This window comes from Macrotis lagotis, chromosome X (genome assembly GCF_037893015.1).
Source record: "Macrotis lagotis isolate mMagLag1 chromosome X, bilby.v1.9.chrom.fasta, whole genome shotgun sequence".
Taxonomy (NCBI): domain Eukaryota; kingdom Metazoa; phylum Chordata; class Mammalia; order Peramelemorphia; family Peramelidae; genus Macrotis; species Macrotis lagotis.
The window spans coordinates 214,542,972-214,559,162 of record NC_133666.1 but is presented as its reverse complement, the minus strand read 5'-3'; the positions used below and the strand labels follow the sequence as shown (position 1 = coordinate 214,559,162).

General features: G+C 41.6%; 1 protein-coding gene across 2 annotated transcripts in view; it reads left to right on the top strand.

Annotated features, from left to right (window-relative positions):
• Positions 1 to 5,183: 5,183 nt before the first annotated feature.
• RGMB (repulsive guidance molecule BMP co-receptor b) overlaps positions 5,184 to 16,191 on the top strand; it is a 35,936-nt gene continuing 24,928 nt past the window's right edge. Inside the window, exons 1-4 of one of the 2 annotated variants that reach the window (XM_074207641.1) lie at positions 5,184 to 5,284; positions 6,371 to 6,468; positions 9,631 to 9,860; positions 15,182 to 15,690. In XM_074207641.1, the coding sequence (XP_074063742.1) occupies positions 6,464 to 6,468; positions 9,631 to 9,860; positions 15,182 to 15,690 (744 nt within the window). In that variant the 5' untranslated portion in view covers positions 5,184 to 5,284; positions 6,371 to 6,463. Of the gene's footprint in view, positions 5,285 to 5,390; positions 6,293 to 6,370; positions 6,469 to 9,630; positions 9,861 to 15,181; positions 15,691 to 16,191 lie in introns of those variants that run through there. The other variant, XM_074207642.1, reaches the window with a different exon arrangement.

The following is a 16,191-nucleotide window of genomic DNA, read 5'->3' as shown; positions in this document are numbered from 1 at the left end:
AACAATTTTAGGGTATCTGCAATGGGGAATACCATCTGTATCCAAAGAAAGAATTGTGGAGTTTAAACAAAGACCAAAGACTATTACCTTTAATTTAAAAAAAAAAGAAACATTATGTAATTTTGCTCTCTTACATTTCATTTTTTTTCTTAATGATATGATTTCTCTTTTAACACATTCAATTTTGATCAATATGGAAACAATGTAAAGACTATCAGATTGCCTTCTGTGGGGATTGGGGGGAGGGAAGCGGGCTTGCAGGGGAAAAATTGTAAAATTAAAAAAACAATTAAAAAACAATATTTTATAGTGATAGTCATACATTTCCTCTTCATGTCTTGCTAAGTGGATGCCCAGATTATTTCATACATTCTGTGGTAATTTTGAATAGAATATCTTTTTTCTTCCTGCTTCTCTTCCTTTTTATTCCCATTGTGTTTGTGGACTTATTTTCTATCCTGCTACTTTATGGCATTATAGATTGTTTCTATTAATCAAATGAAAGTTTAAATTCTAGGATTTTGTGATTAAATATCTCCAAAAAAGTGATAATTTTACATCTTTATTGTCTATGCTTATTTCCTCAATTTCTTCCTCATTTTATTGCTATATTAGTATTTCTAGAACTCATTTTATTATTATAGCTGGTATTTCTAAAATATATAACAGTGATGGCAATGGACCCCCTTGTCTGATACAGTAGCTAGTGAAACATGATTAGCTGAGACCAGTATGGGGGAGGAATGTCACTTGTGCCAATCCCTGTCCTTCAGGTTTGCCCAGGTTCAGCTGAAACAATAGAGAATTAGACTTCCCTCTCCCAGTTATTCTTTCAGACCCTGTTCCTGGCCATTCCAGGGACAATTCTGTTGACAAGTTTAATTCAGCAAGAGTGGAAAGTTTTAAGGGGCTTTGAGTGAATAAATGAATCACAGACTATTTTGAACAAAATCCGGGTATTATTATCCACTCCACTACTAGCATAAAGCCAAGAGAAAACCATTCAAACTATTTGAAACATTTGCAAGAGATTTCTATTTTAGAGTTAATAGCCATTTTGCATTTTTTACATCTGCAATCTGATCTACACTTAAGGGGATCTTTCTGTTGGTTTTTCTTTCTTTGGGTAACTCCTTCTGACCTTTCTGCTTCTATTGTCATTGCAACTTCTCTGGTAGATGCTATTGTACTGTTCAAGTGTCTGGGAAGGATCTCAGAAGGCCCTGTACCAAAAGGAAGAAGACACAAATGGAAGGTGGTTCCAACCCAGATTTGCTTAGGAGTTCATGAACTCATGACATGCAGACAGATAAAGGGAGTTTCCCCATTCTGACCAGACCCTCACATAGCTTAGTGAATTTTCCTGTCTCTTCAAATCCTGTAAAAAAGAGGAGGCCTTGGTGATGGGGTTCACCCTTTCAGTTACCCAGAGTTCTATCTAAGCAGCAAATTAAAAGATTTTTTGTACCTACTTTGCAAGCAGCCCCAAATCATTAATTGGCAGGAATCAGCCAGAGACTATCTCATCCTTGGAAATACATATAAGGTAGGAGTTGCAGTTAGAGTTTGGAGGCTGGGTTGGCTCTGTCACATATACCTTGAAGTAGGGCCACCCAATCCTCTTTGCTTGCTAGAAATGTAAGACCTAAGGAGAAATCTTGGAGGTATACTCCTTTACTCCTTTGACCATTGATCTTATTGGATAATTAGTCATGTGGTGGTTTTAAAAATTTGTTATTATTATGGTAGATGATACTAGGTCTTGGTTAAGTTTCCTTTAAAATAGAATTTTCAAAGTTTCGAAATTCCAGTATTTTCAGAATATATGCATTGGATTGGAATAACATAAAAAAGTTGTTAGTTTAGGTTTGATGTTAATACAATGTTTTGCCCTTCATTTGGAAGAAGAAGAAAACCAGGATAGCAGAGAGAGGTGATGCCATGACAAGCACATGAATTGGATTTGATTGAGAGGGGTGCTCACTTTCTCCTCCAGAGTCATCTGGGTCCAGTGACCAGATATGAATCAGGACAACTGGAGACAGCCCTGGACTTGAGGCAATCAGAGTTAAGTAACTTGTCCAAGGTCAAACAGCTAGTAAATGGCAAGTGTCTGAGGCCAGATTCCCATGTTCCTGAATCCAAGACCAGTGCTCCATTCACCATGCCACCTTGCCACCCTAGATGTTGATACAAAATGCAAAATGAAGCACTCGGGAGTTTTCTGTAACAAAATAAGAATACACTAAACTTCTGTAGAATAAGTCCCTTAGTTTCCTTGTGGAAATTCATCAAGTTAGTGGGGCTCAGTGTGATAATTCTCTGGACCTGAGAAACCAGTGGGGTCTTTTAATGTCCTAGGTGACTAGGAAACAGCAGGCATCAAAGGTAAGGGTCTCTCAAATACCAGAGATAACTTTGTGTAACTTTTTAGGGAAAATTAACCTATACCTTGAGGATGAGGGATAACTTGGTAATTAGTCCTTTTACACAGGTGTTTGTAGCTTGAAACAAATTGGAAAAAAACATAAAATTGCAGAGGTTTACAATTACTTTCAAAAAATGAAATGAGTGATACTATAAAGAAAAAGGATTTATTTAAAATACTTTCAATTAATCAATAAAATAAGTTAACATTGCTATGAAAGTCAAGGACTTCTGAAACTCATTCATAGTGTTTATGTTTTATAATTTAAATATCCTGGAAGCAGAAGAGAAGAGAGATCTTTTATCCCTAAGAAAATAATTAAATTTCACTTTGAATTGCCCATTATTTTCTGGAAATCAGAGCACATCCAGCATAAAACAGAAAGACATCATCATTCAGAGGAATGAGGGAGAATGCTGTTATATATAAGGCCATTGCTAGAGCATAATGAGGTTGAGTAAAATTCAAATGTGATTATTTCATACACTTAATTGAGTATTAATAAACTAGTATCTAAGACTTGATGACTAATATTTATAGACATACGAAAAAATTCTGCTGTGTGTATGCATTTTTTATGATGGTAAAAATTCAATATAGCAGAAGAGGGGTGAAGAACTGAAGTTGCTTTGGAAACTATCCTCTCAGACTAGCATTCTGGAATGGCTTTGAACTCTTGTTTATCATTATTTCATGTACCTTCTTTTCTTTATGTTGGTGGTTGAGAGAAGAAAAACACAGGAGACTAGCCTTTAAGATTTTTAATCAAAGCTACTGCTCTGCTGATTGCTTTAGTGGATTTTCAAAGGGTAAAGCAAGTGGGCAAATTAAAATCCCATGTTTCTATGTGCTAGGAGCTGAGCTTTTTGAAAAGTTCTGCGGTAAGAACATGTTTTCAATTGTATCTTACTGCTACCCTATCCTTTCCAAGAACCTTCTTAGTACACTTTTCTCTTTCCAGTTGATTGGCACAGAAACAGAGTCAGAGACAAGAGACACAGACACAGAGACACAAAAACAGACAAGAGAGACAGCCGGAGACAAAGATAGAGATGGCAAGACAGGGAAGGTATAGGGATGACCCAGTAGAGGAGACTGACAGAAAGACAGACAGAATATAAAGAGGTGGAGACTAAGGGGGGTATACATACAAAAAGACAGAGATGGGCAGCAAAGGAAAAAGTGATAGAGACACAGAAAGAAAGGGTAGAAAAAGTGATACTATAGTACAGGGAGAAAGCAAGAGCTCAAATAAATGTGTTGAAAGTAATGAATTCAATAGGCTAATAGTGACAACTAGTAGTATAATATAAATGCATTAGATAGATCAAGTTCTTCACTTAAATTTTTGATCTACAAATTTCAATATTGGCAGTGTAACACAGCAAAGAAAGAAACTAGTCTTTGTCGTTATGTGGACAGTATCTACCACACTCCTCTGAGCCCCAAACATTGTCACTTTAATGGAAAGTCCCTTTTCCTGACAATTCTAGATTTGGGTTTTTTTTTCATATTACAATTTCTCATTTATACTTATTCTTGCAACCTATGAGCAGCATGGCTAACAGTTCCTGCCCATAGACTGGGCAGTCCTAACCTTTAAACCTTTAAACCCATGATCTGTGGATAGCTTTTAGGGTATCTAAGACTTCTATAATGAAGAATTATATATTTATGTCAATATAATTTGTTGCTTTTGTAATGCAATATATTTATCTTAATGCATTTACAAGCATTATTTGGAGGTCAAATATTTTACCATATTGCCAATGGCGTCCATGATACAAAAAAGAAAAGAAGAAAAATGGTTAAGTCCCATCTCTTTCAATCTAAAATTTAAAGCATCATATTTTCTCTGTGTGTGTGTGTGTGTGTGTGTGTGTGTGTGTGTCCTCTTGTATATATGTGTGTGTGTGTGTGTGTATCATAGAATGTTGAGACAGGAAGGGCTCTTAGAAATCAACTTCATTTAGATCCTTCATTTCACACACAAAAAAAGAAAAGAAAAAAGAATTTCTTGGACACAATCTTCCATACTTTAAAATTTATTAACAATAAAATGATGGGAAGTGTTACATGTCTGTCATGCGGCCAAGGTAAGGAAAGAAATACGCAATGTGACTCTTGTCAAGGAAAGAACTGAAAAGAAAAGCCGGCCCGGGCCATTGTGCTCTGCGGGGCTCAGCCGGCTTCTGGACAGGCGGGGCCGAGCGGTCCTGGGCCGCTGAACTACTCTGATGTTTTTCCACGCGTTGGTCCAGGCTCGGTCCAGGCAAAGGCTGACGCGGGATTGTGAACCGGTGCGGCTGGGGGGGGGGGGGGGGGGGGTTGGCAAAAGCGAGGCGGCCGACGAGGAGGCCCCAGTGTTCCGGCGCTGAAAGACGCCCTTTGTGCCAGCCTTGTGGGAAGGGGGAGGGAGCGGGGCACAGACGAGGCGGGGGACCGACGGGCCCGCGCTGCCGCGGCCGGCTGATGCGCCAGATGTGCAGGTACATTCCAGCGGCTCCCGGAGGGGCCGCGGGAGGAGAGGAGCACCAGCGCGCTGCTGCAGCCCTTCTGGGGAGAGGAGGGGCGGGACCCAGCGCGGGGGAGAGGGGAACCGAGGAGTCCCCTCCTCTCCTTGCTATAGGCGGGGGAGAGCTCCGGCTGTCGCGGAAGCCACATCCCCTCGCTTGCGAGGCTGAGCCGGGCTCCCGCGGCCGCCGAGCCCAGCCGCGCTGGCCCCGCCTGGCCGGAGGTGCGACGGGCGCCCCTCACCTGGGGGGACGGGGCGCTGCACCGCGCACCAGAGCTGGCGGCTTGCGCCTTCTTTTCCCAGCTGGCAAGCGTCACCATGAAGACAAGGGCATGCCTGTGGTGAGTTGTTTATTTTGTTAGAGTTTGCGGTGGAGCCGGGGTGGGGGGTGGGGGGGTGGGGGGTGAGAAACCGGGAATGAAGGGGTGGGGGAAAGAGGTAGGGAGAGGAAGACTGGATCGCTGGGGTCTGTCTCCATCCACTAGAGAGGGAGACACCTCTCAGACCGCAAGGAAGCGGCTAAGAGAAGCAACTGTGCTTTAAAACAAAACACAACAAAACAACCCAAACCAAGCAATCAATCCGCACAATTCCCCTGGAATTGCCCCTTCACCACCTTTGCAGAGTTGAGCCAATGTTATACACTGAAGATGCACACACACAACAACACTCTACTTGTGGAACAGTTATGTTCAGGCAGCAGGTTTCCAGGGCTGAGCAGCAGCAGCAACAGCAGCAACAGCAGCAGCAGATCGTCCCCTTTCCGCTACTTCCAGAAAAAAAGGGTTCCTGTAAGATGAGTTGCTGTGTGTGTGGGCATGTAGGTGGAGTTGATGGAAAACTTGTCCCAGAAAAAGAGGTGAAGTTAGTGTGTGCTTTCTTTGTATTCGGGTGATTTTCCATCTAATTCTTATAAATAGTAATACTGCTAGTTTGGATCACTCTTCAGAATCAACTGGTTCTGTGCCTGAAAGATCTGCAGGAACCCCCAAGAAAGTATTTGATAGCCTCATCTTTGAGGCAGGTGGTTTCAGAGCCTGACAAAAACGCAAGCAAGGGCCTGGGCTCAGATCACAAAGTGTAACTGATGTAATAATTGCCTGGAAGAAAATCCTAAATACATTAGTGAGATGGTAAAGCTTTTAAGGCTTTCTTGGGAGTGAGTGCCTGGCTAATGAGAGGTTAATTTTGTTTCGAAGGGAAGACTGTGCTGGTTTCCTGAGATAAATGGCCAGGAAGCACATTACCTCGCTGGCTCTGGCAATCGGTTTCCAAATGCTTTTTGCACCTGCTACTTTCAAGCTCAGGGAGTGGTTGTAAAGATGCTGGGTTCCTGTCAGCCAGTTTTTGTAGGTACAATGAATGAATCCTCATCCTTCCCCTTCTGGACAGGGTACTAACTGTTGTGTCTATTATCCAATACATAGGTTCAAAAAGTAAGTGCCAGGGTCCGAGCTTTTCAAGGAGTTTCGATGTCCCTTTGGCCCTCCAGTCACCATACCGGACCGTAAGAGTTAAAGATGATGTAAGTACAAACATATGGAGAGCTTGTATTTTTTAGAACATATTTTATTTTAGTTCTTTGACCTCCCCTCCTCAAAATGGTAGATTACAGGGGGGGGTAGGAAGAGGGGGAGTGGAAAACATATCACATATACTGTGTTTTAAAAATTGAAACCCCAGGTCTGATACCCAGCTGCTCTTCCCTAATGCATTGTATTAAGTAGACAGACCTTGAGACCTGTGTTGGATTTCTGAAAATGGAGATTATATTAACAAGGGAACAGTTAAGCCATCAGGAATGCCTTCAGGAAAAGCAAACCACATTTTGTTTAAAATCCATTAATGCTTCTTGCATGTGTTTGAATTCTACCCAGTTGCACATTAAGTTTATGTTTTGCTGGGTCCCTAAATAGCCTGCCACCTTGTTTCCTCTTTCCTGGACTAAAAGAAAAATGGGAATGGAGGAAAAGTAAGAAAGGAGAGAAGAAACTAAGTAGCTGGATAGATTCCTGAGTTGTAAAAATCATTGATTTCAGCATAATGTTAGTTTGAAATGTAAAGTCAACAAATATCAGTGATAGAATATTCATTCAATTATGTTTTCCCCAGAGTTAATTCTGAGAACCTCATCTTATTTTTTTAGTTAAAAAGACTGTGTGCCCTTTGCTCTTGAGTTTACAAAACTGATATAATTGAGTGATATCAACTCTAATTTTCTGTCCTAGTCCCTCAGCTCACCTAATGTCTTGACACTTGAAAATGGGAACCTCCTTCTAGCTTAATTGTAAAAAATTAGCATTTCCCCTTAGCCAACTATACACTTATATAGTAATAAAAAGTGAATTGTTATACACATAAATCTTAGGCTTGTCAAATTTTACAACAGAGGAACAATAAAGCACCGTAGAGGAGATGAAATTTTCCTGTTAAGGAAGTGTCATTTACTGACCCTAGAGTTTGCAGAGAGCGCCCTCTATTGTTATCAAATTCCGATGTACCTGTCATTGTAATGAAACTAAGAAAACCTTAGAGAGTCAGGAAATAAACAGATCTAAGTTATTTCCTTTAGTTTGGGTTTGTCATATGCTTTGGGACAAAGGATTTATAATGTATCTTTAATTGTTTCTCAGAACACAGAGCAAATTTTATAAATTGTGTCAGTTTTGTTAAAATACTTTAGAATACTTAATTGCACCTTTTTTAAAGAAAAAGCTTTCATTGCTACAATTTTGATTTATTTAATCTAGTATGATAATTACTTATTTCCAATCGAATAAGATTTTGTTATGCAGTAAAATCTTGAAGTATGCTAATTCTACTACCAAAAAATCATTTCTCCAGGTTGTAAAAGCTATTATTATAATATAGTCAAAGCTTGAATTATATCTCAGGTAGTGAAAGTTATGTTTACTACTTGAGTCACCACATCTTATGTAATAATTATGCAATGAAAGGGTATGGCTGGATAGCGGAGGCAATCTTGCATAAAGGTCCCGGGCTTGGCTAGAGCAAAGAGTCTGTAAGAAGTAAATCCTTGTAGAGGGAGGATGCCGTCCAAACTAATTTGAATAAGCACATTGTTTAAAAGGGGAAGGGGGGGAGGAATAGATTAATGTGGCCAGAATGATTATTTCCAGATATTGCCAAATTTTGATTGTCTGGGAATTATGTGGGCCTAAAATAGGTCAGTTTGAGGAAAATAATATGTATTCTAGGAGAGAGAAAAAGTGGATTTGGGTAGATTAGATGGCATTTCATAACTACTGATAAGCAAACTGAGTTCTGTTATCTCTCTGATTCCAAGATTAGGGGTTTTCTCCCTTTTCAGTCACCTTACAAACTAGCCTTTTTTCTTATTGATTTAATTCTGGGAAAATAGAAATGTAGTTTAATGTGTTGGTTGCCAAGGCCTCGGATTTCTCACCTAAGCTCAGTTACCATGAGTCATAAAATAACAAAACACACTTATTTATACAGTATTTTAAGCAAAGTGCTTTCCTCAGCATAAACCTTTTTCAGATGAAGAAACTGAGGCTGTGAGAAGCTGTGACTTGCCCTCTCCACGATTTCATAATTAGTTAAGCATCCGAGGCAGCGCATTAACTTTCTCATTAATCTAAATTACTCTCTAATCGGGCATGTTCAAGTTTGCCCGGTGTGAGGGAGCTAAGTAAAAGCGACCCCACCGGCCCGCCGCAACCAGTGCTAGGCTCGTTTTCGCGAACTGGGCTGCCAAGCCCGGACCCGGGCGGCCGAGTCCAAGGGGGAGCCAACGGGGGAGCCAACGGGCGAGCCCGGCCCGCTTGGAGCTGCCAGTAAATTCCTACGCGGGCCCACGGAGACCTTTCCCAGCCAATCAGAGGCCCCCGGCCCCGCCAGTCACATTCCGGCCCAGGAAAGCTGGCTTTCTTTCCCGCAGCTCCACTCCCGAGATCGAAGTCGGAATGTGGTTTCGGGGAAGTGATTGGCTGCGAAGGCGGAGCCCCACACACGTGATCCCCAGACGCCGCCCCGGAGCGCGGACCGAGATAGCTAGGGCGTGTCCGGAGGGGGCGGGGAGCGCGCCGTAGAAAACAAGGCGGCCCAAGTCGGGAGCGCCCCGGCCCGGCCCGGCCGCCCCTTCCGTCGGCGCGGCCAAGCGGGCACGACCCGGTGCGGTGGCGAGGCCGGGCGGCGGCCATGGCACGCCGCTGGGCCCCGGGGCAGCGCAGCTCCGACGGGCCCGGGCGGGGGGGGCGGGCCCCGGGGGCCGCCCGAAGCGTCGGGTCTGCCTGGCTCCGCCGGCGCTCGCGGCCCCAGGGACGCCGCTGAGGTAGGAGGCGGGCGCGGATTGGCCGGGGGCGCGCCCGCGTGGGAGGGGAGCGCGGCGCACGGATTGATTGATGGGGCGGGGGAGGGGCGAGCGGAGACACCCCGGCCAGGCCGGCCCGGCGCGCGCACTCGCCCCCACGTCCCGCGCGGCGCCCCGAGCCCCTGGCCGCGCTCCGGGAAGCGGAGAGGCCGGCGGCGGCGACACTCACGGGCCTTCTTTTGTCTTCTTTCCTCCTCCTCTCGCCATGCTGCCGGGGGCCGCCCTCCTCCTCCGCCCGCTCCTCCGGCGCCGCGCTCCGGGCTGCTGCTGCTGCTGCTGCTGCTGCTGCTGCTGCGGGGGCGGCGGCCGCCTCCCGCCCGCGCGGGACTGAAGGAGGAAGAAGAGAAAGCGAGGCCCCATCGCGTGTCCATGCAGCGGCCCCGGCTCCCGGGCCCCCACGCCGCCGCCGCCGCCCCGGAGGAGACCTGCATGGACGGGCATGGGGAGAGCTGCCCCTTCCTGCGCCGCCGCCGCCGCCGCCGGGGCTGAGGCGCGCCGCTCCCGGCGCCCGCCCCCGCCGGCCGCGCTCCTGCTGCTGCTCGGCCTCGGGGTGCTGCCCGCAGGTACCCGCCGCCCGGGCCCCGGAGGGGAGGCAGGGAGGGGGCAGGCGCGCCGCGGGGCGCGGGGGCTGCCAGTGCGGGGGTTGGGCCGGGGGCGGGAAAGACTTCTTTGTTTCTAGTGGAAACAGCCGGAGATGGAAGAGGCGAGTCAGAGAGACCGAAAGAGTGTGTGTGCATGCGTGCATGTATGCGTGCATGTATGTCCGTGTGTGCGTGTGTGTCTCCGGGACACCTGGCCGCGGAGCCTGCTTTAGCACACGGGCCCAACTGCACCAAGCTGCTGCCCAGCCGGAGAGGCGTGTAAGATGGCCCCTCCGCCCGGCCTCCCTCCCGCTCTGCACAGACCCCTCAGAGCTCCCCCAGGTGCCAGCTTAAAAGGCAGTGGTTTGGGGAAAATGTCCCGATGCATTATTATCATTATTATTATTATTATTGTTATTATTAATCACTTTCTTCGAGCCTAATTACCGAAATTCGGGACTCGGATCGAGTTTCTGCGGCTGCCGCCTCCCTCCCTGCTGGAGAGAAGGAGCCTTGGGCTGTTTCTCAGGAGTTGGGGGATTGGTGAAGCTCCAAAACTCTACTTTTTAACAGGAAAACAAGGAGGTGGTTCGATCTCAACGTAACTCAACTACTTCAGACCAGCTCCGGTTTTTGAAAAACCCAGTTAAAAGCAGCCTTCAAATTCCTTCCTAAAAACTTGTAGCAAGAAACATTTTTGGGGGCCTGGAGATAAGGCGTGAGAGAGGTTGCTATTTGCCAGCCGAGGCAGATGTAGCCCAAATATAGCCCAAATTACTCTTCCCTAATGAAAACAGCCCTCTAGGTAACTGATTTGGGGCAAGAGATGCAAATCAGCTTGAGAATGCCAGAGTCCCTCTTAGACTGGCTAGATTGATGGTTGCTTTGTTAAAAAAAATATTGATTCCACTTTTTAAAAGCACGAGTTTTCTTTGTAAGACATTGACTTGGGAGAGATCTTTTCTGCTTTTTAGTATTTTTTTGTTCCAAGTCAAAGTGGAAATGATCTCTCCCTGGAACTTTAGTAAGAAGGAAGTTTTATCCTTTCACTTGGAGATCTTTCCATGTAGTTACATGAACACAAATCACCAGCGAAGACTGTAAGTACTGTGCTTTTTATGCCACCCAGATATGTGTGTTGTAATTGTCATTTATTTACTAGGTCTCACACCAACCATGTTAAAATTGGGGATGTCCTTGGAGAAGGCAGTACAACCAACTATGTTTTCCTTTTGTATCTGCTGATCTGAGGGAAAGATAGAGAGGCAAACCTTAACTATGTTTCAGGTTTCAGAATTAAAAATTTAAGTTAGTGATTTTATTTCCTATAGAAAATAAATAGCTAATTGTAGGCTACATATCCAGCATTACTTTGGCTCTGTCTTTTAAAGGTACATTGTTTTAAATAAGAGAATCTTTGAAAAAGTGGGAGGAGTCACCTCAGTGCTTGCATCACTTTCTATTTGAACTCAAAACAAAATTGGAACAAATGAATGTTTTAATAAAAGGATAATTTTAATAATCAAATGTTTTGCATTATGTAGGTGAAGTGAAGAATATTAGAAAATATAAAACAATGTCTTGTACATAGTTGCAGTAATAACTAGCACTTTTATAACACTGTTTGCCTTCTGTCTTCTCATTGAACCTCACAGCAACTATGTAAGATAAATAATAAAGGTATTTTTTTTTCCTCCATCATTTTACGGATGAGAGAACTGAAGCTCAGAGGTTAAGTAGCTTGCCCATGGTTAAATAGTGTCAGGTCTAACTGACCATCCATACTCTCCACTGGTATTTAATGTTTTTTTGTTGTCAGTTGTAAACTAGTTCTGTTTTAGCTAAGGCTCCATGCATCATTGATAATGATGGAAATTCTATTAGAAGTGCAGAATGTGGTCCTTGAAAATAATTAATCTCTTGGGAAGTATGCAAGAAACAACAAAATTCTTGATTTACAAAATTAAGGCTTCTTTAAAAATTTAGAACCTAAAACAATAATTTTTTTTAACACAGTATCATTTTATTAAGGCAATATTGAGAGGATTTTTTTGAACATTTGTTTAAATCTGGGTCAGGCAATTTATGTTTTGGAACCAGGATTGCCTAGCCCTCTTTCTGTATTGTGAGTCCTCTCTTAAGGACAGTACTTTTTGGTAATGCACGGAATGATTTTTATTCATTTCAGTGACCCTAGTCAAATGCTTTTTGCAGATGGGCAACCATATGTTATATCACTGTAATCATGGCAGTTACCTCAGCAGTCCATATGGCTTAAAGATTCATTCTTTTAATATAGCTTGCACATATCTCACACCAAAAAAAAAAAAATCATTCTACTTCAAGATCGTATGGATAAATCTGGCTCATTGATTTGTGACAGTTTTGTGTTGAATCCTTGGCACTAGGATCTTTGTAAACACATATCCATTAGCACATTCTCCATTAACTGAAACAAAAATAGAGCAGCTAATCTTCCTCCCATTAATAACAAATAACTTGATGGGCAAAACAGTGAAACCTTTACCTGTAAATTTTTAATTTATTCCCTTGGGAAAGCAAAGAGTGCATTATTCAGATATTTTTTTAACAAAGCTCTGCATTTCCTGACTGAGGATCAAATATGGAGCAGCTTGCTTCCTCATGTATTTCTTGGCTTTCCTTTGCTAGATCTTTGAGACTATTTCTACTTGGCCTTGTCTTGGCATTTTGACAGGAGGTTTACTTTACCACTTAGAACAGGCAGAGTGTGCGTTGTCATTATAAATTCATGAAGCCTAGATATTTCTGGGGGGATACTGTAAATTAGTCATAATAAAGAAACTTGGGCTGAGGGAGTTGAGACTGTTGGATCTAGACTCATATTTCCCTTTTCTTTTTCTCCAGTTTTCCCTCCTCCCTCCACCATAAAAGACCAAATAACAGTCTAACACTATTTAGTTCCTCATCTCTGGAATATGTGGTTTCTGTTTTGTTTAAGATCTCACAAAGGAATCAACCTCCACCTACCAGCTAAAGGAGGAGAGTGGGGAGAAAAAAGGAAAGCTAAAGAATTAGAAATTTAATTCTTCTCCTTTTTTCCCTTTGGACAGTTAGTGCATTTGCATTTCCACACCACTACTTTTGATAGTTTATGACTATTTGAAATAATTGCAAGTAAATGTATGCTCGGTTGAATTTTATAGACCATAAAAAGAACAAATAGCCCTAGTAAGTTTAGCGGAAAGTTCTTGTGCTATCACATAAGTATAAAAGCTGGATGTTAACCAGATTATCTTAAGACCATGTTTTCATTTCTTTAATTCCTAATATACTATGAATCGGTTGCTCAAGTCTTTACAACCATTACCACTACTGATAATACATTACATAGAAAATGTAGCCTTGAATGGAAGGTGGAAGGCAGAAAGAGTAGCAAATTTGTTATCTTAAGACCTTGGTTTGAATTTTGGCATTTTTACTTATTTTACCTGATAACTTTGGATAACAGTGTCTCCGTTTATAAAACTAGAGACTTGGATGGGATGACCTGGAAGGACTTTTTCAGCTCTAAATCTATGATCTATGATCTTATGAGGACTGGGAATCAATATTCCAGTATTGACCTAGGACTCAATGCTTATTGTTTATGTTTTAACAAAACCAAGCCCTTTTCCTACCTGTAAAATAGCCTTAACTCATTTTTTTGTACTTTAATTCTTTGAGCATGATCAACTTTCTTTTGAAGAGAATGGCTTTTTAAATACCTGAACTACTCTAAACTCTGAAAGCTTAGAAAATAGAACCCAAAGCCATCAGCTATTTTTGTGATGAATGTCTTAAAATTTAGGAGTATAGTTATGGTTCAGTAACTGCTTTCTTTCATCCAATGTACAATATTCACTTCTGTGATTTTAAATTACTTAAAATTAACATCAAAGCTTAGGATTTCTTGTTTCCTTTTTTTTTGTTTAAAAGGAAAATGGGGTGATAAGATGTTTCTTTATGTAAATAATATCATCAGTGGTTTATTATGGACTTTAGAATTTTCTCACTAAAACATATTAAAGTTCTTTAGGGTACAAATTTAGGGCCAATGTTCTAATGTAATGTTGAATCAAGATTTATTTAAATAATTGTTTTATTTGTTATACTCAGAACTTGATCTGTGTCCTTGTAGATCCATTTCTGTAGTCCAGTTATGTTAGTATAAATACCAATTTTGTTCTCATTTTTTATGCATGCTTTCATAATTCAAGGACAAACTATAAAACTGTTTTGGCTTTTATTTTGTGTTTTGTGGCATATAGTATGCATTATTTCTCCTTTTATTGAATGAAAGCATCATTTTGGAAACCATTCAACACAGCTTTATACTTTTAGGTTTGTTTTTCTTCTTAGTGTCAGAACTTAAGATGTTTGCTATAATTTCACTTTTAATTTGCTAAGTTGTGTCTTTTTTTTTTTTGAGAAAAAGGGCAGTATCTATATATTCACATCTAGAAGTCAACATTCTACCATTGTTCTTTTAGTTCAGAATTCTAAAAGCCAATAGTCAATCATGGCTATCTAATTCTGTTACTGAGAATATCTCAAAACTTGCCTTTTCCCTCGTTATTGGCCATCTAAGGAATAAAAAAAAAATGCTATACAAATGTTTGGTCTAGAGCATTTGATCTCATAGCCCTAGGAGAATTGGAAAAAAATTGGAAAAATTAAAATTTTTGCCAATTCATTTGTTCACGTTTAGGTAGTTAAACTTTCTAGGTGGCAAGTGATTATAAGTTATGGTTAAAGTGGAGTGTGACTTGTACACTTGGCTAATAGAAAGTGTTTTTTTTTTTTTAACTTTTAGTACTTTCGTTTTCTTGGTATAGAGGCTGCATACATACATACATAGCTTAGTATGAGTTCATGTTTTGAACTTTTACATAGATATTCTGTAACACATATACTTCCCCCCTCTGGGTAATGATAGGTGCTTCTGCTTCAAACTGTATCTCAAGTAGTATTTGCTTTCCTTTCTAAGCTAATAATAGTTTTTTAAATAATGTAATAGAATTTACCTTTATAGTAACTGAATATTTTAAATATACTTTAAAAATTAGTAATTTAAGTACTTTCATTTACTATTTTATCTGACTCCTGGTGTAAAGCCCCCCCCCCCCTTGTTTTTGTTCCCCCCACCCCTGCATCAAGCCAGTATAACAGTTTTCCTGAAGGAAAATGGTAGTTGTCTTGTGTAGTTCATTCATGAAGTAATAATATATCATCTTAAAACAGCTCACCTTTTAAGCATTTTATTTTCATCTTACCTCCTTTAGGTTATTGCCAACAACCAACCCAGTGTCGAATCCAGAAATGTACCACAGACTTTGTGTCACTGACATCTCACCTGAACTCTGCCATCGATGGCTTTGATTCAGAGTTCTGCAAGGCTCTACGTGCTTATGCTGGCTGTACCCAGCGTACTTCCAAAGCCTGCCGTGGAAATCTGGTCTACCATTCAGCTGTACTAGGAATCAATGACCTCATGAGCCAGAGAAACTGTTCCAAGGATGGACCCACATCCTCTACCAACCCTGAAGTTACCCATGACCCTTGTAACTATCATAGCCATTCAGAAGCTAGAGAACATCTGGGAGGGGACCAGAGTGCTCCCACCTATCTTTTTTGTGGCTTGTTTGGAGATCCTCACCTTAGAACTTTTAATGATCACTTTCAAACATGCAAGGTGGAAGGTGCCTGGCCTCTTATAGATAATAATTATCTTTCTGTACAAGTGACAAATGTACCTGTGGTACCTGGATCCAGTGCTACTGCTACAAATAAGGTAAGACTGACTTCTAATTTTTCTGACTTTGAGTTATGTAATGAGTCGAATTTGAAGTGAGAAGCAAAAGCTTCAGTTAATATAGAACCATTGTATTCTATTTTTAGAGTTGATAGGGTCACTTTTAGAGGTTGTTGTGGTTTGCTTTTTAAAGCTGTGAGTTGCCTAACATAGTCCTAGAGTTCATTGTAAAAGAAGCCAGATTAAAAAACAAAAATATTTGGGATAAAACAACATAACTTGAAGAAGTAGGCTATAATAGCTTTTAATTACTGCATTCCTGTTTATATCAGGCCTCTATGTGAATGTTATTATTCTTGTCTCCTTAAGCTTTTAAATAACAAATCAGCAAAGTATTTGACTTGGTAACAGTAGGGTCTGAGGCCCAAGGAAATGACCTATTTGGGAAACAAATTTCATTGGAAATTTAGAAAAGGTAATAAAATATAGTGGCTGCAAGCCAGCTCTGATGCAAACTGTCTAGGGTGTCTTGAGTATTAG